General features: G+C 44.3%; 1 protein-coding gene across 1 annotated transcript in view; it reads right to left on the minus strand.

Moving 5' to 3' along the window:
• Positions 1-735: 735 nt before the first annotated feature.
• Positions 736-25,106, minus strand: part of NOAZFP (nucleolar atypical zinc finger) — a 142,347-nt gene continuing 117,976 nt past the window's right edge. The window contains exon 10 of the mRNA XM_086962229.1: positions 736-1,378. Coding sequence (XP_086818355.1) covers positions 1,104-1,378 — 275 coding nt within the window. The 3' untranslated portion in view covers positions 736-1,103. The remainder of the gene's footprint in view (positions 1,379-25,106) is intronic.

Below are 25,106 nucleotides of genomic sequence, written 5' to 3' on the forward strand. Positions count from 1 at the left end.
GAATTCTACACTGCGCTATTGGCTCACACTTTTTAGGCTCTGAATGTTGTACTTTAAATTTGCTTTTCCCATGCCATGAGCCTAGCCACAGGATTTACCTCCATGCAGTTGCAACAATGTCTCTAGCACTAGCCACTAAATCTTGTTTTGCACTTTGTATTCAGCCCTAAGTCTTACCTTTCAGATCCTCATTTAGTGAAAGACTAACTTGAGACATCACAAGAATGAGCTTGTATTCCTGCAGTGTTTGGGATCTACAGAAATCTGTTATGCGATTATAAATTTAATAAGAACAGCTTTTTAATATTAGGAAAAGATACAAACCCCTACAACTAGCCTAATTGTTGGATTTTAAATTATATTACGGCACTCTTTTGTTTAATGAATGATCTTTTGCTTTTGCTAAAATGCTTTCTATGCCAATGTTTGCTTTTTAGTATTAAGGAATTTATTTACGATTTTAATACTGTGTCGTACATCCACTCTAAATTGCACTTGAGCAACGTAACTCCTATTTTCTTGAATATGCCATCATCAAAATGTTCTTTGTTGTATTCCTTTTTTAAATTGTTAATGCTGTGCTTTTATGGTTCCGGCCAAATAAAAATCGATTGATAGATATCATTCACAAAATACAATAAATCAACCAGCAAACAATTTGTTTCAAGCTTAAAAATACATAATTCATTCTGGAATCTACTATACAAGACAGCCACCAGAAAAAGCTAGCATCTGTTAGGGTCAAATTCATATTTATTCTCTTAAAACTTTATATTTTTTTGACAGAGCCAAGAATATACTGATCTTACTGTAGCCAAAAACTCAAGCTAAATCAAAAGTATGGAGACACAAAAGCAAGCCGCAACTCTGACTTAAAAAAACAGGGAGCATACCCATTAATACCTTGCCACCTTTAACTACCCGAGTCGAGCTGTATCCAATCCTATCCATGACAAATAAGTGAGATGTTTAATCTATATAAAGGTCAATTTTGTTTTCACTAAAATATTTTAATAATTCATTGGGCAGGTATCATCGGTCTACAGTTCATTAAGCATTCCAGAAATTCCAACTTTTAAGCCATCACACTGAAAATATGCCTCCTAGTTTTGAGCTTCCTCGTAATGAGCATAGCCACTTGCATATGTGTTTCCTAAATTCAGCTGACTAAATGGATCTGTGTTCTCTGTATCAGAGTCTTTGCCGCCATCATTCTCCCCTTCTTCGTCGTCGTCTTCTTCATCTTCCTCTGCATCATAGTCATCATCATCATCATCATCATTTCGGCCAGATGCAAGGTTCTTCCAGTAGGCATCATAACCAGAAGCACCATCTCCATCTTCAGCCCCAGTCTGTCTTCCAAACTTCATAGAGCGTGCTGCAGAAAAATATATAAGATAAAAACCCTAGTTAACTATTTTACCAAAATAGTGAAATAAAAATTATTTTTTAACAAAAGGGGGGTGAGTCTTAATTTTTTTTAAAGTGCTTTGATTTTAGAATTATCATCTCTGTGACACCTTGGCTCCATCACATACGTCAACATTATATTGAATATTTTATCATATTTTGTAGTGAACAAACGAGTTGCACATTTTGTTAATAAAGACACCCTTTAACAATTGATCAAGAGTAACATGAAAATTGTTAAACCTGTATTTTAAATGAAAATAACATTAGAGCACATTTAGCAGATATTCAGATCATTATACATGATATTGGTACATTACATGTGTACAGGTGCCCAAAGCCAATTAAAGGAGTAACAATAGTGATACATTTCTAATTTATATACTACCTAGCCCATGTGAAAAAAGGTCTATTAACATTTAGTTCACTATTAGCCGTTTCACCTCTTCCTTCGCCTCACTGCTTGGGGACTATGATCATTCTTCTGTCCCAAGTCTGTGGTTATGCGGTCTTGGTCATCACAGCAAGAACAGCTTTATAGGTGCTCAGAAATCTTAAAGTCTTGCAGCAGGGTGTACAATCCCTCAGCATGCTTCAACCATTTAATTACATTAAACCAAGTAATAGATACAGTCCTTATATTCGAGTACAAGACTGCCCATCCATCTCATTTTTGCAAACAAGGCCACTGCTATACGTTTTTGACTGGGCTTTGGGACCTATCACATTTTTAAGAAGGTCTTCCAGTGGAGTACAGAGAACAAGTTCCCCTCTTTAACCTTTGTAGTGTCAAATACTTTAGTCCACAACCATGCAATCTCAGGACATAAACACGGAAAAGTATAAAATGTGTATTGTCTGTTTTACACATACCAGTACTTCTGGCTGGTTTGTGATGTGTTTAATTGCATGTACCTAACTTGTGCTTGACAGAACTTCCATTTGTCTTCGGTTAGCAAAGGGCTGATATCTGCATACAAGTGTCCTTTGGTTACCTCATCTAGTGCCTGGCATGTTCTGACGATATCTGCACATGTGTTGGTCAAAATCAGTGTGTTGTCTTGTTTTTCAATTATTCTGATTAAAATAAATAATTCCTGGGGTAATTTCGGTAGCTCCAAGCATACCCCTCTTGCAGTATGTCTAAGAGTGATATAGAGTCTAAACTTCAGGGGTGACTCTTACCTCAACTCAACTTCTGTAGCGTTATGAATTCTCCTTTGATAAAGCCCCCAAAATCGGTGAGGCCTAGATTATTTGGTATTATCTTTCGGTAAGTTATTTTGGTTGGGGCAAGAGAGGATTGCCACTTAGTAGTAATAGCAGTAAATAATAAATAGGCTATGACAAAACAGGAAATGGTTAAAACTTCAGAACATGCAAACTATTTTTCAGTCAAATAATAATGCCGGCTTTATACACAATTTAACAGCTATTGCAGTTACTAGGATTCATTTTTTTCTCAGGTTGCATCTTTTGCCTTTAATGAAAATGTGAAGTCTTGCTAAAAAGCGCAATGGAACACAACAAAAGTAACATTTGAGATACTCAAAGAAATTTATTATATGAATATGTTTCATATTGATTATAGTTGCAATTTTTTAAACTGGTAGATAGTGTAGTCTTTCGACTTGATTTTTTGGACAGTAGGCATTCTGTGCTACATAACAGTAGGTTTAGGTTTTCTTTTAACCGGAGGGTCCAGCATTCCCTCGAGGACACAGTTAAGGTTTCCCATTATGATTACCACTGCTCGCAAGTATGCGGTCACCGCCGCCAAGATGGTGGGAAAGAAGGAAGGACAGTCCGAATAGGGAGCATATACAATAATAAAACATATTTCCCTTCCCTCCAATTTACCATGCAATATCACATATCTTTACTCTGGGTCAGTTATATGATGCAAATGTTGAAAGGGTACCCCAAATGCCACCCATATGAGAACACACCCCCACACGAAACCTGAATAACAGGTTGCCCTTCTTCATGTCTTATGCAAGGTAGTGAGTCACCTCAAACGTGTTTCTCGTAGGCATGCAATTGACACTCTTTCAGATAAGCAAATACTGGCCTTCGTTTTTCGAAAGCTGCCAAGCCCCGAACATTCCAGGTGAGCAACTTAGTCATGGGGAAGCCATAAAAACCGACCTTTATATGATACCCTTCGTCTTTCCCCCTCACAACCCCCCATACCGCCACCCCGGTAAGTGGATCCTGTTACATGATCATATCACCCAGACACAGAAACAATTAAAACATCCCCAACCATTGCATAACACAGCCAACATTGTCAAATTTCCCATCCCTCCTACCCTTGGGCAGTATTGCTGGCCTATCTCCCCCCTTTCATGGAGAGCAAGGACTTGCATATGCCACCCGATCTCCCAACTAACCCTCAAACTGTAAAAGAACAAGAATCCAAAGCACTATAGTCCACATGTTACACGTTTCTCCTGATCCATCTTTTGGTGCTTAGTATACCAGTCCCCAGTCATTAGTGCAATGCTGAGTAAAAGACGGGGTGCAAGGCCGAAACCTCGAGCTCCCCCCATTCCGGCCTCAACCTCAGAGGGGTGGTAGTCCCCAGTCATACATATGAATAGATTCCCCATATACATCTCAGTTATGAACAAGATTCAACAATGCACTTATCTGGATCACTCAGGCACAGTCATGCTCCTCTGCATTCAGAAAGTAGTGTCATTTGATACATTAGAGTCTATGATTATGTTCTGGGTTGCTCCGCCCGAGTCTGAAACGATCTCCGCAACCTGCAGCGTCCCATCAGGGCATACCTGGATCTGCCCCCGACTTCCATAGCGATCATGGAATTTCTTCTGATTCTGACGTCTTCGACCCAGAGCTGGACATCCAACCAGTCACTCACTTGTAAAGCATAGAAAAAGAACAGGATTTTTGTGCTGTGTTCAACACGTAGCTTGGCCGGAAAGAGGAGGATGTACTTTACGCCGATGTCTCGCAGATGTCGCTTAACTTCCAGGAACATCTTCCGTTGGTCTTGTACCCGCTGAGTATAGTCAGGGAAAAATGCTATGGGGTGGCCTTCAAACAATAGCGGTCCTCTAGTACGGGTATGTGAAAGGACAAATTCTGTCCCGGTAATTAAAAAAAAACAGGCTACAATAGCCTGTGGTGGTGCACCAGGTGGAGGTGGAGGGACCAGCGTTGTATGGTCTCTCTCCACATTAAAAAAAATTGGAGTCGCTTAGGGGCTATGTCATTGACAATCCAGTCCTCCAAGAACAGTTCGACGGAAGGCCCCTTGGCTCTCTCACGGAACCCCATAAATCTTAAATTATTTCTCTGTGATCTTCCTTCTGAATCCTCCGCTGGGATGGCAAGTCTCACCACTTTTCTGTTGATCAATGACTGTTTCCCTAAGAGAGTGGACCTCTGTTTAAAGTTTATCCACATTCCGTTCGTCGGTAGTAACTCTGTTGGATACCCGACACAGGTAGCATTGCAGCAAGTTGACGTCAGTAGCTACAGCGTTGATTCTGTGCACCATATTGTCCCGGGTAGTCTGGATCGCCGCCTGTATCTCTGCTAGGGATTGTGAGGAAATTATTGGACAGTACATCCAGGGCTATGAGCAATCATATAGCTCATGAGTGGCTGAGGCCCCAGTAAACATGGAGAAATATCTGGATGAGATAGGTTTTGTATGACTGGAGACCTACCACACATTTGTTTTTAGAGTGAGCCAATATGTCTTGAAGAAGCCATTGTCTGACGACCTGTCTTCTGAGTTCCTTTAAGGCATATAAAAATATACTGGCCCGCATCTGCTACACTGAGACCCCAAAGAATGTTGACTTACCCCCCCTCATTACAAAACCAAGTAGGGAAGCGAATAAATGTGAATCATATCACCCATTGTCATTACTTGAACAGGACAACAAATTCCTGGTAAAAGTGATTGTGAATTGTCTTTCCTTGCTGTTGAAGAGTATTGTTTCCACCATCCAATTGAGCTTTGTTCCACATAGGTCCATTGCAATTAACTAGCATACACTATTCAAGGTCTTACATTGCTTAAATCCAGAGCTGGAGACTGCTACTGTTTTCTTGGATGTGAAAAATGCCTTTGACTCTTTAGAATAACCCTTTTTTGGCAAGGAGGGTTGGATTTTATTTTTATTTTATATCTGAAGAAGCTATTATATATTTCAAGTGAGTAGCGAATGAGATAACATCAGATATCTTTCCAGTGGCTAGAAGCACTAGCCAAGGTTGCGCCTTTCGCCTCTGCTTTTTGTTCCTCCTAAGGACCCCCAGCCCCACCAGCTATAGGTATGACATTCACATTAGAGGACTCTTTTTCCAGTTGGGGTACTTGTTCCTATCCACGTTTGCAGAGGATGCCGTTTTATTTGTCCCGAAACCAGTTAATTACCTCTTTTCGGTGATACTGGAGGTAGTTACATTTGGTAGATTCTCCAGTATATTAATTCATTGGGATAAATCCATACTATCTTCCCTAATGGATTGTACAGTTGAATACTGCTGTATATCACACAACTCAATAGATGGAAGATTCGGTCAAGTACCTGGGAATAGTGCAAAATAAACCCACATAGGCTATAGTCAGATTAAACTACGGCCCATCGGTGTGAAGACTGAGACTTGGATACAAATGCCTCTGTCACTAGCTGGCCGATGGCACTTATAAGCATGGTGATCTTTACTAAATTCCTATACCTGTTTCTGAACATACCCTAATAAAGAGTTTTTTTCAGGCACTCACATTGCTTGCCAGGCTCATCTGGGCGGACATATGGTCCCAGGTGATCCGTGGTTGGCTAACATTCCTTTATGAAAGGCGATGGGATTTGAGTGGCCAGATATGGAAACTTATTACCTAGTGGTGTAGAGGCATTTCATATGGAATTGGTGTCATTTGGATTTCAGGCTCCCTTAAATTAGACCAAAGAAAGAGCTAACAAATGGCATGTCCCTGGAGCCCTTGCTGCTGTGCAGACTTTCAAGGGCCAGGAGAGAGTTAACCATGATAGCAGTCACCTGCTGGACGTGGAAGATTATAAGCCTAAGATCCAGAGTGACGTTTTTTACACTCCCTAGCAATATCTTTAGTCCAAAATCCACTTTTTCCACTTACCAAGTACTGCAGGGTCATACAGACCACATCCAAAACTGGCCTGACTGAATTAGGCCATCTCTACGTCAAAGGAAAATTCCTTTATCGCTACCCCTTTAACTGTCACTGATTGGTTTGTGCATATGCAATGTTCTATCCAAGATTGGGTTTTAAGAATATCCAGCCATTCCTCTCTCAATAAGTGTGTTTCATGTATAAAAATAATACCGGTCTCCCTCAACTTCAAGTATTCCAAAATGTTATTCCGCCTTGTTGTTACTTGCAGACCATTTACATTCCAAGATAATAAGTTAACATTTTTATTAGGGACTACCATTTAGGTATTAAAGTAAATTCCCTCTCGAAAGGCAAATGGGTCATTGTTTAGGTGAGAGTACAAGGTGTGTAATCAAATCAGGGACTTTACATATCATAACAAAAAGTATGGACATCGATCAAGAATTGTATTTTTTTTTAACTTCTAGGAAAGTTAATAAGCAGGTTATGAAAGTAACACATGTTCCTGAACATCTATCAGACCATTCAGCAATACTATTACAGTTTAATCTTTTAGGTAAACCCCCGGAGTCACGCTGGACATTAAATCGCTCTCTTCTTTTGGAACCCGTAAGAGTGGAAAGTATAAGAACGCAGACAAAACATTTTTTTTAATTTAACTCTGGTACTGCTCCTATAAATTAAGTATGGGATACATAGAAGGCTTATTTGCGTGGAGTTTTAATCACTATTAATGCTAGGGAAAACAAGGAACTGTAAAAAAAAACTTTCTTCCTTGGAAGATCAAATTAAGAAGTCTCAAGAAGCACTAGCTGAGGTCACAGATGAAAATATAAAACCACTGCTCGAAGCAGACTTAATTAACGCTAAGACAAAATTAGTTGAGTATTTGGAGATCAGGATGAAAAAGAGATGGGATGCAAGCGAATTAGCGAACTATGAATATGGTGAGGGAAGCGGCAAGCTGTTGGTGAGGAAATCTGAAACAGATTTAGTCAAGAATAATATTAAGGATCTGAAAAATCAAGTCACAGATGAAATAATAACAGAAGATGAGGCAATAGAGCAGGAATTTGTCAAATTTTTTCAGGATCTATATAGGGAAGATTTAATACATAATGAAGAACAGATTAAGTCTTTTTTTAATGATATAAAACTGCTGCAGTTGAGCAGGGAAAACAGAGAGGAGCTATTGGCCCCAATAACAATGGAGGAAGTTTACAGTTCAATTAAGAATCTGAAAAAAAGCAAAGCGGCTGGTCCTGACGCTATACCCAATGAGATATACAGTTTATTAAGGGAAATTCTGGCCCCATTTTTGTTGGATCTTTTTAATTCTATATACATCTCAAAACAAGACTCCCCACTTTCATGGGATAGGGCAACCCTAATTATTCTCCTGAAACCTAATAAAAATCCCAGAAAATGCGAATCTTATCGCCCGATTTCACTTCTGAACAGCGATTATAAAATATTCACACAAATTATGAGCAAGGGGTTCGAACGTATGATGGGTACAATTTTTCATAGCGATCAGAAGGGATTCATGAAAGGGAGACATCAGGAGGATCTGACACACGAAGTAATAGCTGCAGTAGATCTTGCCAATGACCAAAAAAAACCTCTGTCTATAATAACATGTGATGCTGCAAAAGCATTTGACAGGGTCAATTGGCTATTCTTATATGAGGTAATCAGGCATTTTAATATGGGGGAAGTCTTTGCGTCAGCAATTAAAGCCTTATATAGGAATCCTAATGCTCGAGTACTAGTAAATGGCGCTTTATCTAAAATAGCACGAATAGGAAGAGGGACAAGACAAGGTTGTCAACTCTCCCCTACCCTTTTCAATATGTATATTGAGCCATTGGCTATTAAAATAAGGGCATGTGGGGGTATCCAGCCTTTCTCTTGTAACAACTGGGAAAAAGAGATTGGGATTTATGTCGACGATCTCATGATTTTTACTACTCATGTAGAATCAACATTACCCGTAATATGGGAAATATTCGATTATTTTGGTAGTTTCAGGCTATGCTATAAATCCTCATAAAACGGAAATAATGCAATGGAATAATACCTCACAAAGGGATCTTGTCAAACAGAAGATTAGGTATCTGGGGATTGATTTAGTGCAAGATCTGGCCACATTAGCAAAGGTAAATTTTGACTTGGTCACCTCTAAGGTCAAAAAACAATTGCAGCAATGGGAAAACTTACCATTATCCTTTCTTGGCAAATCAAATCTTCTCAAAATGTCAATTTTACCAAAGTATACTTTAATTTTTAATGCAATTCCATTAGAATTCAAGACCGAATAGATTAAAAAAGCACAGGGTGAACAGTCAAGTTTTATTTGAGGCAGGAAAAGGCCTAGAATTACATGGAGGAAATGTAGGGAAAAGAAAGAAAATGGAGGTATAGCAAGCCCTGATCTATTACATTATCAGAGAGCCTTCCATTAAAAAAAAATTAAGACCATTATTAAAGAACTAAAGCCAATATACTCCCATGTTTCGTGCTTTGAGATATGGCGCACCTGACCTTGCTAACTATTTTTTATAGAAGTTTGGGGATCCTAAGTTTAAAAAAAAATTAGATTAAAGATTCTTTATGGGGCATGCAAATTATGGAGCCAGATCAGGAAGACATTACATATTCCTGATTATAGTTATTACGCACCAATATGGCGTTCTCCAGGATCTCCCACATGCTTGCAAGATGCTCTGGCAATTTCGATAAGAGGAAAAGGAATTTGCAAATGGGGCCAACTATTGGAGGGAACACAATTAATTTCTTGGCAAAAGTTTCAAGAGATTACAGAAAATGCGGTTTCTCGTTTTAAATACAATCAATTGTTAAGTTGGGCTCGAACTTTGAAACAAGGGTCAACTTATAAGGAGACACAGGAGTCTAAAATCGCGTTGCAGCCAAGTTTTAAAAAAGAGATCTCTATGTGGTACTGGATACTGGTACAGTCAATAGATGGCCCCAAGATTTGGCAAGTAGAAACTTGGAGGAAGGAGCTGGATATAGAAATGCTATGGCATGTATCTATATCGCATTTATGGTATCATGTGAAATCCGCCCCACTAAAGAAAAATCATTTTTTTTACTATACTTAAGGCGTATTGGACACCTCGAAAGTTGGCGAAAATGGGTTATCAAATGGTAAGGAAAGGCCAGAAAAGTGGGGAACTGAATGCAGATGAATCACATATGTTCCGGTGGTGTCTCTCCATTCAAGAATTTTGGCAGAAAGTAGGGGAAGTCCTGTCAGAACTGGTGGGTCAAGAAGTTAAGGTGAGCTTGGCTTTGGTCATTTTCGGAGTAATTCCTGAAGAACACATCGGTAACATATCTAAGCATTTAAAGACTTTATTTTTGTTTTGATAATGTTGGTACGTAGAGAATTATGTATCAAGTGGATTTTAAATGTTTCACCTGTAGAGTCTGAATGGATACATTCAATCCATCAGATAGCAAGAATGGAGAGGGGAATGTGGCCTAATAAGAGAACGACATTTTGGAGTTTGTGGGATAATTGGGTGGAGAAGGCTACCTGTTTTGTATAGTTGGAAATGTTAGTAGTTCTTTTTTTCTCCTCTGTTTCCCTCTCGGACCTTTCCTCCTGCTCTCTCTTTTTTTCTTATACTCTTACTTTGGCCCTCTTTTAGTTTTAAGTTTCAATAATATAGTAAAATGTTAAAGGTAAATCCAACGATTAAGTATCAGTAAACACAGGTTATTCTCTGGTTATGGGGGGTGATCGAGAAGGATTGGTGACCACTGGAAGAGAATCTAAGTAGGCGCCTGTGATAAGGGAGATAAGAGAAAACTATCCATGTAACAAAGAGAATCTGTGATGGTAACATTGCTTCCTGCGGGAGCGAGCAGGTTCCTTTCTGCAAGGGAAGTGAAAGAAACCGGAAGGTAAACTCTTATATTCTCCATCAGTATAATGATCAAACATATGATGACAATAAAAAAAAAATGAAAAAATTACAAAAACTGAAAATTCCTTACGCTAGCACAATATAAGGCTAGATGTCACCAAATTCTGCAGGTGTGTTCACCTACTTCAGATTGAGAAATACAGTGCTGGAGATGATCTTAGGATTCCCTAATGAACAGCTGGAATTCAGGCCACTAACCCATATAATCGGATCTACAGATTCCACAAGATGGATATCCAGACATTCCCAAAAACAGAAAAGAATGGATCTGACTAGGCCTCATCACTATCCACTATGTTGGACAGAGCATGTAGAACTTATCCACCTCGCTTAGTCCTGTCCCCGTTTTTTTTACCAATGGCGTGAGTTCATCAGTGCTGTCTGATGTATGATAGGAGGCCTGGTTGAGCTGCAACCTATCATGACTCTGCTGGGTCAGGTCAATTGATCCCACATAGGACTAAACTATTCAGAGGAGCACTATACCCTCAAAAAAATAAGACTGGTGAAAAATGTAGCTACATGTAATGATAGAATGAGAACATATGGGACATTGCAGCCCTCCTCATCCAGACCCAAAGTCATATGGGGATCACATGTCTGGTGACAAGTACTGAAGGGTCGACTAGCCATTTATTCGAGTTCCCTTAAGTCACACATACCACTTGGAATGAAACCGAGGCTGCACTACACTAATATATGCATCTCACTCACCATATAAAGGAAAGATTATGGGAATGGTCATAGGATGGTATAGTTCAGGATTTGAAATAGGTGATGAGTCATTCCATTTCTGGTCCCCCCCCCTTTGCCGTTTGTCACAAACAAGAGATGAGACAATTTTGTTCTAAACATATGTTGTAGACTATATGCAATGCAAGCTAATATGGAGTACAAGTCCATGTTGATATTATGATCATTTTATGTGTACTTTTTTTGTTTATTAAAAAAAAATGGCGTTATACAGGAACACCAGCAGGTGCTAAAACTCTCGGTTGAGATGCAGTTAGATATGTGTGCCGTCTCTGTGCTGTAATGAGGTGCACTCAGTGGTCGAAGTGGGCGGGATCGGCCGGGCACGATGTGCCCCTACTTCTTTAAATCATTAGATTCCGTTCCCCTTCTTTTTAAATTCAAATGTGTCCTAGGACGGCAGAAATAGCCAAAGCCTATAGATAAGGCTTGGCGTTCGTGGCCGTTCTGGGACGGGCGGGGCGGGCAGAGAAGTAAAAGGACACTCTGTCTTTTCCTTCTTGCCCAGAGAAGGCAATGACAATATCCAATTCTGCTCTGCCGATAACAGCTGCCCTCCTCTCTCTTTCTTACTCTTATTCCCTCTCTTTCCGTCTATCTCGTACTGAGAACCGTGACTTCAAGAAAAGGTTCTCATCCTCCCTTTCCTTCTTTCGTTTAGTTGTTCCTCCGTGAAATGGATCTTAAAAAGAAAAATACTTTTTCTGAAAATATCGTCTTTTTCTTTTTATGTTTCTCAAAGGGCAGCCTCGGGAATAAAAGATAAAAAATAAGAAAAATAAATAAATAAATAACGTAAGACTGAGTGGTCGAAAAGTGGCCAAATTGGTGTTATTCACTCTCAAACACATTTGCACCACTTTACAGAGTTTGGCTGTGAAGCGTTACTTTTGTTTTTTGTCTTTCTTTTAACAGCATTGTTTTACGCGGGTGCGGAAGTGCACCAGACCTGGAGGTACTGGAATGCCTGATCGATGGGTGGATTGGAAAACAAAATGTGTACCGCAGCTCTGTGTTCACGGGTGTGATCTTTTTACCACACTGCTTACGTTTTGTGAAGATATAACCAATGGAAATTGAAAAGGGTCCTTTCTGGACCTTGTAGTCATGTCCTTAACTTTTCAGGCACAATCACTCACTGATTTCTGAATAGTAAATGTAAAGCGTTAAGGTAATCATATTGTTCCTGCTTACATTTCACATTATTTACTTTGCATTCCTTATGAGGGTTTGCTTTTTCCAGGATGTAGTTACTTTTTTTAAGGCAGGATATTGCTCTCGTTTAGTTCATAATTTGGATTGAGTGGCATCCAGGTGTTTATAGCGGGGCACAATTGGGTTGTAGTTGAAGGCAGTGTGATTTTCTCTCAGTGGGGCAGTATGGTGTTCAGTGCGGGAGAGGATGTGGCACTATGGTCAGAGCTGTCGAATTTGGAACTGGGGAACAAAGTTCAGCATTCATCACCAGACCACTCTCCGGGCGGATCACATTCCCATGCTAGACCTTAGAAGGCCCGCAAGACCTTAGAAGCCCTAGTGTCTTAGCATCATCAGGTGCACACTAGCGGTGGCAAGTGTGGGTAAACCTTGAAAGCTTGTCCACCACAATCCATGCTGAAGTTCACCTACAGTCTTGCAGCCAGGCCTATGAAGCAGAAAACCCTAGAGCGACAGTGACTCCGTCACTAAGGTCACAGGACCTTTGAGAAGGCAGTGCAACTGGTGAGACCGCACCGGGCGCTGACTTTGGGTGGGGGAGTTGTGTTTGCAGCATGCTTCCTCCCTCCTGGCCTCCAGCAATTTTTAGCAAGAATAAAAATGTCATAATAACTCCAATCTTCCTAGAGAGAGAGATCAGAGTTTTGTCTAGTGCATTTGCAAACTAGGATATTTTGCCATTCATGTTTGAACTGCTCTTGAGGAAAAAGGGAGTTTTTGTGCCGATGACAGAAACTCGATGGCTCATTGACAAATGGCTCGTGCCACCACTTTTAAGCATATTTGGGACATTCTGTGATTGGAAAAGTATCCCACTTTGTGAATGTATTTATTTATTTATTTTTTTTTAATTTTTGAAAACCTTTATTTTCAAGTCAGTGCACACATCTATTTAGCCATACATCCCTGAGGCTAGGCAGCATATCATCGATCAGAAAGCTAGTGTACAAGAAGCATGTTACCAAAGCGTACCAAGGTTTTTATTTTCTGTTTTTGTAGGAAATTAACTAAGACAAGAAGGAGAAAGCACCAAACTAGTGCTACGAAGCAAGGCAATTTAAACATTTGTGCAACAGAGCCCGAACATGGGAAAGGCTAGGCCAAATAACCTAAAAGACAGTCAGAACAGTACCCATTTGCAAGACCATAGAAGGGGGGGGGGGGGGGGGGGGGGGGGTAGGATACAGGATAGATCTGCGAATAGAACTTGTGTTGGAGCCATAGACTACGGGGTCAGTCGTTCTTCCAGGGGGGCGGTGTCAGGCGGTATGCAGATGTCACCCCTATACTCGTTCCAGGCCCCCCATATCTTTTGCCACTTTTTGGGTTAACCCCTGGCCACATAGACCGTCTTCTCTCGGAACATACACCAATCCATGTTGGCCTTCCACTGTACCACCTTTGGGGCTGTAGCAGCACCCCACATCTGTGCAATATCTCGTTTCATGACCATGTTTCCCAGGGTGACCCATTGGGTTTGTGCACTGTTATAATCAGTAGGACCCCACACATTCAGGAGGCAGCGTCGGGCTTCCGCCTGAACATCCACCCCGGTCACTTCACTCATGATCATATGTATCCGCCTCCAGTAGGAGGCTACTGCACTGCACTCCCAGATAATATGCATAAAGGTGGCTAATGCACCACAGTCGCGCCTACAGAGGCCGTCCACTGAATGACCCATGTGTAGCAACCTGGGACCCGTCACATAAACCCTATGAAGAATTTTTAATTGAACCAGCCGCAGCCTGGCCGGGATAGCCACCTCCTTGGGGGAGGACACTGCACATTGCCAGTCTTCATCGTCTAGCTCTATCCCATCACGCACCCACTGGTCTTTCACCCCAAGGAGGAGGTCAGTACGGACATTAATAAGTTTTTTATAAATTAAGGAAATGGCGCTGTCCGGCATATGGCCGTCCAGCACCCTATCCTCCAACGGGGAATACTCAGGGATCTTCTCGCCCTCCGGCATAGCTGCTAGAAGGGCGTGACGCAGCTGGGTGTACCGGAAATATTCCGTTCCACCCAGCTGGTACTCTGTCTGTAAAAGAGTAAAGGATGTTATCTCCCCTTTCACAATCATGTCTTCCACCTTAGATATGCCTATGATGTTCCACTTGTCGAATCCCTTTGTGTGCCATAATTTGCCCAGTATTTCAGAATCAAAAAGAGGGGTTGCCATCGTAAGCCTACCCTTCCACCCCTGCGACTTTGTAATCGCCCGCCATATGTGTACAGCTGTCTTCGTTGGCCCCGACATTCGACCATCCAGAGATCTCGAGTATAGCGCCCTATGATACTTCCCGTCGTCCAGGAGCCACCGATCCATGGCATAACCTGGGCTTACTGCTGGACTGTAGAGGCCGTGATTAAGGGCTGCTAACTGGGAAGCCCAATAGTATCTCCGGATGTCAGGCAATTCTATACCCCCGTCATACCACGGGAGCGTAAGCTTCTTAATGGCGATGCGTGGTCTGCCATCCCAGAGAAGGGCCCGTTGCAAACCCTCGACCTCCCTAAAGTAGCTGGATGGGACCGGATCCTGGGTATTTTGTAGAGCATACAGGAACCTAGGCAGGGACATCATTTTAAACAGTGCCGCACGCCCAGGCAGGGAAAGCGGGAGTTTTCGCCAGCCCTCTACGTCACGCCGGAGACGGACGAGAGGGGGAAGCAAGTTATTCATGTAGCGGACTTTGGGATCCGTTAAAATATAGATCCCCAAGTATTTAAATCCCTGTCGCGAGACCTGTATGCCGCAGTCCCTTGGAAGTCGAGGCGTCCCCCCTCTCAGCACATACAGGTGCGACTTCGGCCAGTTGATAACCAGGCCAGAGTGCCGACCAAAGAGACGGAGCGCATCACACACCACAATGAGCGACTTACAAGGAGAGGTGAGATACAGCAAGATGTCATCAGCGTATAGCGACACCCGGTCCTCGAATCCAGGGGACCAGCGTATTCCGTTTATATCTGGGTTGTGTCGCAGCCACGCAGCCAACGGTTCAAGTGCCAATGCAAACAACAGGGGTGACAGGGGGCAACCCTGCCTGGTGCCCCTGCGGAGAGCAAAGGACGCAGACACACGACCATTAACCGTTACATTAGCCAGCGGACTAGCGTACAGAAGCTTGACCCACCCTATGAATTCCGAACCAAATCCGAACTTCGCCAACACTGCCCACAGGTAGTTCCACTCGAGGGAGTCGAACGCCATCGTAGCATCCAAAGACGCCAGGACGGCTGGCTCCCTGAGCGTGTGGGCCCTGGCGAGGGCCCCATGCAGTCTCCGAAGGTTAAGGGCAGTGTTGCGGTGTGGAATAAAGCCCGACTGGTCCGGGTGCACCAAGTCGCCAATCGCGCCAATCAAACGGTTGGCCAGCAATTTAGCCAGAATCTTAGGTTCAGCATTCAACAAAGAGATGGGACGATACGATTGACACAGGTCTCTGGGTTTCCCTTCCTTATGAACGACCACAATGGTGGCCAGTCTCTGGTCCAGGGGAAGCATGCCCGTCTCCCGTGCCTCCAGGAAGATGTTCCGCAGGGGCGGGGAGATGACTTCAGGCTTAATCTTATAAAGCTCCACGGGTATACCATTGGGGCCGGGCGCTTTGCCGGACCTAAGGGAGCGAATGGCGAGGGCAATCTCATCGGTGGTAATATCTCTATCCAAGTCGTCCCGATCCACTTCCGACAGACACGGGAGTTCCGCCTCTGCCAAAAGCTCCCCGGAGTCGGTCTCGGACTGGTCAGAGACCGAGGTGTAAACAGCCTCAAAATAGTCCGCAAACGTCGCAACAATGGCACTCGGATCGGTGACAGTCACGCCGTCCTCCCCCAACACCTCCGGGACCACCCGGCTGGCTCTCTCTTTTTTATCCAACCAAGCGATAAGCTTGCCCACCTTATCCCCGACATCGTAGATCCTACCCTGTTGCTCTCTACTCATGACCTTGGCAGCGTCAGTGACAGTAGCCCGATATTCTGACTGTTTGAGTGAGAGAACATGGAGTAGGTCCGGTGTCGGGTCGACTTCCAGTTGGGAGTCCAGATCTTTAATCTCAGATTCGATACGCACCACATCCGCGTCCCTGCGTCTCCGAACATCAGCAACAAGGGAGAACGCCTCACCCCTCAAGACCATCTTAAATGCCTCCCATAGGGGGACAGCCGATGCAACCGACCCCGAGTTTTCAGAAAAATAGAGCTCAATATGGCCATGAGTCCACGAGTCTTGGGGTTGCGGAAGTACCACGGATTAACCGATACCACCCTCTCGGTCACCACAATGTCGAAGTCAAAGGACACCCAGACCGGGGAATGGTCTGAGATGCCCCTAGCCATCAATCGGGCTTCAGAAACTGCCGACACGTGGGCCGCTAGAGCCAGAACATAATCGATTCTGGAGAGGCTTCCATGTGCCCCTGAGTGGAATGAGTATTGACTCTGGGTAGGATGCATGAGCCGCCAGCAGTCAATAAGTCCCATAGTCGGGTAGCCACGATTGTGAACTTCGGAGATCTCTGGGTGGATGTCTGTCTAGGGTCCCCGAACAAACTGAATTGAAGTCGCCCTCTATGATAAGCAAACCCTCAGGTAGACCCAAAATGGCGCTCCCAAGATCCTGAAACGTGTTGTTTTGCAACCCAGGGGGAACGTAAACCAAAACCAGAACCAGAACCAAAGACCGTCCCTCCCATCTTCCCGAGACAGCAACGTACTGCCCCCTCTCATCAGCAACACTAGAGTCAATCTCAAGAGGGAGAGACGCGCGCACCATGATCCCCGCCCCCCGGGACCCCGAAGAGAACCCCGAGTGTGCCACCATCTTGAATCCCTTCCTATTAAGCGCTTGGCACGTATTTCCCACCAAGTGTGTCTCTTGTAGCAAAATAACGTCAGGCATATATCTTTTAAACAGTTGCAGAACCACACCTCTCTTTATGCGATCCCCCAGCCCGTTGACGTTCCAACACAGTACTTTTAGTTTCCTACCCCCCATCGTCAAATCGTGGGCCTTCGCCGATCCTGGCAGGCATCATAGTTACACAAGTAGAAAAATTACAGTCTTTACGTTGCCTTGAAGAGAATGAGAAAAAAGGAAAAAACACACAACCAACAATCGAACCACCCCCCTCCCTGCACCCCTGCATCAGACTAAATAGCCCCCCCAACCAGCAGTGTGCCTGTCGCCCCAGAAAACTACGCTACAGAAAGACCCTAGAGGAGAAAGGAGATCGCACAGGCCCCCCCGCCACCCTCCATAACGAAGCGAAGGATATGCATTATTAAGTGCAGTAGTGTGACATCGGTTGTCGCCAGCAGTTCCACTGTCCGATAAAGTTGCGAAAGTAGACTCTACTCCTGTTGCTCAGGGCCTCCCGAGGCGCCCTCCGAATGTTCCTCTCGTTCATCATGTCTCTGTGGCAAAGTGTCCAACCACTCGCTCACCACTTCAGGCAAATCGAAAAATATAGCACGGCCATCATGTTCAATGCGCAGTTTCGCAGGGAACATCATCGAGTACTTCATCCCAAGGTCTCTAAGGCGCCTCTTCACCCCCGCGAAACTTTGTCGCTGCCGCTGTACAGACCGAGTGAAGTCCAGATAAAAGTTTATGTCCGCATTCTGGAACTTGAGCGGCCCGTTCCTTCTTGAGGCCTGCAGGATAGCGTCCCGATCCCTGAAATTAAACAGCCGTGCTATAATGGGTCTCGGCGGGGCACCCAGTTTCAGGCGTATCCCCGGCAGTCTATGAGCTCGCTCCACTGAAACGGCTGAGGCCCGCAGGAGCCAGATGAGTTTGCACCAGGTCTTCCACAAAGAGATCCGTGGCCGATTCCTCTGCCCCTTCCGGTACACCAATGATTCGAACGTTCTGTCGCCTGGCACGTCCTTCAAAATCATCCAGTCGCCTCGAGAAAAGATCGTTGGCCGACCTCAAGTCTCGGACCTCTGTTTGTAGGTCCGATACATCAGTTGTGAGGCTTGTGGTTTTAATGTCCAACGATTTGACCCTATCGTTGGTCTTACCCAGATCGGGTCTAATCAAATTGATCTCAATCGCCAAAGTGTCGACTTTATGCGTCAGGACCTCGTGTTGTTTGTGCATCTCCGTTTTGATGCCCGCAACGGCGCCCATAACGTCTCGAAGTGTCGTGTCTGGCGACTCTTCTCGATGAGAGTCCTTTGGCCGGGCAGCCGCACCTGGTGAATTCTTCAGCTGGGCGTAGCGATCCATTTTGTTAGACTGGGAATAAGTAGTTTTCCTACTTACTCGATTCGTCGCCTTGTCTGGCTCGCCCTTGCCCGCCATGATGGTTTCGGGGACCAGAACAATGGGTCGTACACCAAGGCCACCCCAGCTATGCAAAGCGACTTCCAAGTGTCGCGGCCACCAGTTGTTCCTCAGCGATGGACCACTCCGTAACTCCGCGTGCTTCGTAGGGCCAGCGGAGTAGTCACTCTCACAGCACACCGTTTATGTGTTACAGCGTCGCTGTCGTCAGCCACCACACAGGCAATAGCACGTCACTGGCACGACTCTTCAACACGGTGTAACTCCGTCTAGGAGTGTCGAATTTTGAATCGGACAGCGGGTCCCGTCTCAACAACCGTTCACCCACAGTATTCCACTGCCGTGGATCAGGATTTCCATCAGGATTTATGCCGAGGGCGGAGGGTCTCCGGAGCTTCAAGCTTACGCGGCCATCTTGCTTGCCCGCGAACTGTGAATGTATTTTAATGTCAGTAACTCATATTAAACCTTAAATAATCATGTGTATCCATTGGTTGAATTAAATAACAAGCTGTAACTGGTCAGTGAAATGTCGACCAAATACTAAAAATTGAGAGGATTTGTGCATTCTGACCACACCTCTGACTGCCCACTGATCCAATCATCGGGTTATACCCCACCCTCTGATTCTCCACCCACAGATACCCTACTTTATTTTCCCCATTTCGATAACTGGGTGCACTGGCCCAGCAGTTTGCAGCTCTCATTACTGAGGTCAGGATCAGAGGAGTTTGTGGGACTCACAATACAGAAAAAAACACATGCACTGGCACAAGAAATAAAAAAAACATTGGAAAAGTTGGGTTTTACAGAAAAAAGTGATGTACTGAAATACTTGAATTAAACTAAGTAAATGGAAAATACTTTGATTAAATTCCTAGGCATGGTTTTTAAGACTGTCTCTGCCACAACAAAAGGGAAGCAGCTCATATGCAAAGCAACAGTGATTCTGCTCCAATAAGGGCAGCCCCATCTCAACTGCTAGGCGACACGCCCTGTAGAACAAGTTACTTACCTTCAGTAATACATTATCTGATAGAGACAATATCGATCTGCAGATTCCTTACCTTTAAATTCCACTGGGGTCAGGCTAAATCTGGAAACCTTTGCGTGACCAGTACCCATGCACGCAGTTGGGTGGCTTCATTTGCCTCCACGTAACGTTGGTGGCGTCATTAGTGTCAGTTATGACATTGCGGTCACCTACATAGACACGCAGATGTCTGTTACTTTCCACTTTTCCACACCAGAAGCGCAGAGCCATAGAGTGAACTGATTTTGGTTGTGTGTATGTGTGTCTCTCACAACTAGGGCCCGAAAAGAAAGCAACCCTAGCCCAATCAAATAAGTCTGCAGTGCAGTGAGGCATGGGTGGGTCTGTAAGGATCTGCAGGTAGATATTGTCTCTACCAGATAATGCGTTATTGACAGTAAGTAACTTGCTCATCTGATACCATTTGCACATTACACGAAGCTGAACTTGCACTAGCGCTGATCGTTTTCATATAGAAACCTTTTATTTACCTTGTAGGCTGCTAGAAACGAATTTAGGAAGCTGCTGAATGAATTTTAGAAAATTTGACAAATTTTAAAAAGTGTATTTTTAATTGCTGATTACGAAGATACTAATATTGCACTGATCCTAGCATAATTTTGCACACTGTTTGGCACCTACCCGACGCGCTAGAGCGAAGGGAATAGGGCACTCGACCACGAGCACCAGCCGCCATCTTGGGGCTGGGGCGGGACGCGGTCTAGCTCTTCTCCACTTCCGGGAGAGAGCTATTTAGAGCGAGGGAGCCCACCGATCTGTTGATACCATTTGCACATTACACGAAGCTGAACTTGCACTAGCGCTGATCGTTTTCATATAGAAACCTTTTATTTACCTTGTAGGCTGCTAGAAACGAATTTAGGAAGCTGCTGAATGAATTTTAGAAAATTTGACAAATTTTAAAAAGTGTATTTTTAATTGCTGATTACGAAGATACTAATATTGCACTGATCCTAGCATAATTTTGCACACTGTTTGGCACCTACCCGACGCGCTAGAGCGAAGGGAATAGGGCACTCGACCACGAGCACCAGCCGTCATCTTGGGGCTGGGGCGGGACGCGGTCTAGCTCTTCTCCACTTCCGGGAGAGAGCTATTTAGTCCTCGCTCGCCTAGGATGCGCAGCGGACGAGCGCAGCGGGCGCGCGCCGAAGACGTGCCTAAGACAAGCCCGTCTGCGCCCGTCCGAGCCAGATCCGGGCCCAGGGCCACCCCCCCTGTTCCTACTGACATCCCGAATACCGCATCTACCCTACGCTACACCTCCACTCAGCTGAAGGAATGGAACACGGGATTGGGTACGTCTTGTCAAGTACTGCCGTCTCTAAAACACTCAATATCCACGTCCATATCATGTGTAGGCTGTTCTTTCACGCTGCCACCTCCCCAGCCTGCGATAAATACCACATCCTATTCATCTATAACTGCCGGTGCCCCTTCCCTAGCGGCACAGTATACTAGAGCCACACTTATTAATTCACGTTCCCTCCCCAAACATAGTCTGGACATCAGGGAGAGCATTATTAATCACGAACTGGACATCTTGTTCATCACAGAATCATGGGGAGACGAAGCATCAGGCCCAGATTTTGTGCAAGCTACCCCTGAAGGTTATAGCGTAGCTAGACAAGATAGAGCCTCGGGGCGAGGCGGAGGCCTAGCCATTATCTATAGGGACATTTGTCGTGCCAAATTTGAGCCTATTCAAAGCACCAGTTGCGAAGCTTTCGCATTTACTATTAATCTTACACATAAACAGGCTTTCAAAGGAACCCTGGTGTACAGGCCACCTGGACCGCGCACTAAATTCCTAGCTGCACTTACTGAAATTATGGAATCAGTAATAGAATCCCCGACTTATACGATTCTTGGGGACTTTAATTTTCCTCTGGAAAATATGGAAAATAAAGATACATCCCAGCTTATCACTGATGCAGGCAATAGGACTGCAGCAGCTGGTGAAGGGCCCCACGCATGAAGCCGGACACACGCTGGATGGCCTGTTCACTAATGACCAAAGCATTGAGCTGGGAGCAATTTTACCTCTGATATGGTCTGACCACCAAGCCATTACTTTTAGGATTCGGATGCTACCACTCAAACCCCCTCAGACCAGCGTTAGAGCATCAGTGGGGGCGGGGATGTGGAAAAATGTAGATATACCACATCTTTCAAATCTCCTTTTGTCATCAGCCCCGGAAAACGGAGGCGACACTGAAACCATGTCCACTAAATTTCAGGAATGGATCTTAAAAGCAGCGAACGAAGTTGCACCTGAAAAAACCTATCGCCCCAATAGAGCGACTCCTTCTGCTCAGTGGTACACAGAGGAGCTGCGGCTCCAGCGTCAGTTCTGTAGAAATTTAGAAAGGCGCTGGAGAAAGCACTATAGTCCTTCGGCTAAACAAGAATATAAAAGTGCGCTAGCAATATATAAAAAGGCCATCAGTATACAAAAGAATCTGTTCTTCACTGGTCGAATTGAGCACGCACAGAACTCAGCTAGGATGCTATTTCAAGTGGTGAACTCTCTGTCCAATCCTCCAGCTGGATCTACAATAGAGAATTCGCAGGAATTTTGTACCGAACTAGCCACATTTTTTACCACTAAGGTAATGGATATTTATTCCACTTTCTCCAAAGAGCTGGCAGGAAGAACCGCTCATTTAACCATTCAACCAGCACTGAAGTATCCTTCCCTTACTCAGTTTCAGTCAGCTACCGAAGATCAGGTCAACGTACTTTTTGGCAAGATTAAATCAGGCTCTCCATTGGACCCATGCCCTCCGACCATAATGAACCAACTACACAATGTTGTTACCCAGCCGCTGACCAATATATGCAATTCCATCTTCAAAACCGGTGTCTATCCTCAGACCTGGAAGAAGGCTATTGTTAAACCTCTGATTAAGAAGCCTTCCTTAGACCCTACCATCACCTCCAACTACAGGCCTATTGCCTGCCTTCCCTTCCCTGCCAAAATAGTAGAGGCAATAATGAATAAACAGCTCTCCGAGTTTATTGAACTACATACGCTCCTAGATGATACTCAGTTCGGGTTCCGGAAGGAACACGGAACTGAGACAGCATTGGTAAAAGCCTCGGATGAAATTCGAGAGATCATGGATTCGGGAGGCGCGGCAGTGCTTATCTTGTTGGACCTGTCTGCTGCCTTGGACACGGTCGACCACGTCATCTTGGTCGACCGTGTCGCAGCCCTTGGAATTAGTCATCTGGCTAAAGATCTTATAGCCTCTTTCCTAGTCAATCGCAAACAGGCAGTCAAATTGGGCAACTACTATTCGCCCACTTCTGAACTGCTCTGTGGGGTCCCTCAAGGATCCTCGCTAAGTCCCACGCTTTTTAATATCTACGTTGCGGACTTGGCGAGGGTCATTAAATCTCATGGGATGCGATTGACTACCTACGCGGATGACACCCAACTTGTGTTGGCAGTACACAAGAACGGTCCAGTGGTAGCAGCTAAGTTTCAGGAGGGGCTACTGGATGTACAATCATGGATGCACAGTAACTGCCTGAAACTTAATGCAGAGAAAACCGAAGTTATGACCTTCGGTAAGATCTCCCCCGAATGGTCCTCAACATGGTGGCCCAGTCAGATGGGCTCTCCCCCGGTTCCTGCTGTTAATGTTAGGAATTTGGGAGTTATCCTCGATAACAAGTTATCATTTGGTTACCATGTAAATAAGGTGGTCTCTGCTGCATTCTTCGTGCTGAAGAAAATAAAAAAACTCATGCCATACCTGCCTGCCTCGGCAGGGAAAACACTCATCACCACCTTAGTGTTTTCGAAGCTGGATTATGGAAACACCCTCTTCCTTGGTACAAACAAATACATTCTGAATAAACTACAGTCTGTGCAAAATATGGCAGCACGGATCCTACTTAATATTCCCTGGCGACACTCCACTTCAGTAGCCATACGCCATCTACACTGGCTAAGGGTGGAGAGCAGAATCAAATTTAAGGCTCTCTGTATCGCCTATAAGGCCATCCATCAGACTGGACCGAAGTTCCTAAAGGAAGCTTTTCAGGTGTACATACCTGGAAAGGATTTAAGATCAGCGGCAAGCTGTCTATTGCATGTCCCCCGCACAAGAACGGCCACATGGGGAGACAGACGTTTCCTGGTAGCAACCCCCAGATTGTGGAACACACTCCCCTTGCACATTAAAACAGCAACAACACTCATTGCCTTTCGCAAGGCCTTGAAGACATGGCTATTCAACCAATAAGTTCACGCCCTGAATTTTGTGCATCCCAGAGTATCTCACTGCGCCTAGACACCCTAGGGTATTAGTTGCGCATTAAAAATTCCATAAATAAATAAATAAAATAAATAGAGCAGCGATTATTCGCTGCTCCCATAAAGTCTCTTCCTTACCATCCTTTGATTTAATAGGATCAGACAATCTGATTTTTAAATTGGACACTAACTCTGGATCACTACTTCTGATCCTCTTATACCGCCCCCCTCAAAATATGCCCACATTTACGGCATCCCTTGCAGAACAACTTGCTTCCTTGATAATTTCCCACAATAAAATCGTGCTATTGGGAGATTTCAACCTCTGGCTGGACTCTGCTGAGTCTGACCCTCAGGCAGCTACGCTGAAAGAAACCCTCCTGGACATGAACCTCATCCAACATATTCATCTTCCAACCCATGATAAAGGGCACAGCCTAGATCAAATTTGGTCTCAAAACATCCCCCTTGCTATTAAGTCCATCACGCCCTGCATTTGGTCGGATCATTTTCTGATTAACTTCACCATGACCATTGAAAGAAGTAGAAAGTCCCTACCCCAGCTAGGAGGAAAAACTAGACTTTGGAAGAATGTTGATATCCCCGCTTTTATTGGATCCTTAACCTCCTCCCCTCCCTCACTTGACCAAGGCATTGAAGAAATGGAAGAAGCTTTCTCAGGGTGGCTACTTCAGGCAGCTGATGTTCATGCTCCCTGTACCAACTTTCCCCGCTCTCGCCCCAACGACGCTCATAGGTGGTTTACACCTCTTTTGAAAACCCTTAAGCTCGAAGTTCGTCAATTGGAGCGAAAGTGGCGAACAGCCTATTCTGATCAAGACAGGGATAACTATCGTAAGGCTCCTAAGGACTACCAAAAGTTTATTCTGAAACATAAAACCGACTACTTTTCAGAAAAAATTCTCAAGGCCCATAATAAATCCAGAGAACTGTTTAATATTGTGGAAAATCTCAGTACCAGCGACAGAACCACTCTTCCGATAGTC

Source organism: Lissotriton vulgaris, chromosome 3_1 (assembly GCF_964263255.1).
Source record: "Lissotriton vulgaris chromosome 3_1, aLisVul1.2, whole genome shotgun sequence".
NCBI classification, from domain to species: Eukaryota; Metazoa; Chordata; class Amphibia; order Caudata; family Salamandridae; genus Lissotriton; species Lissotriton vulgaris.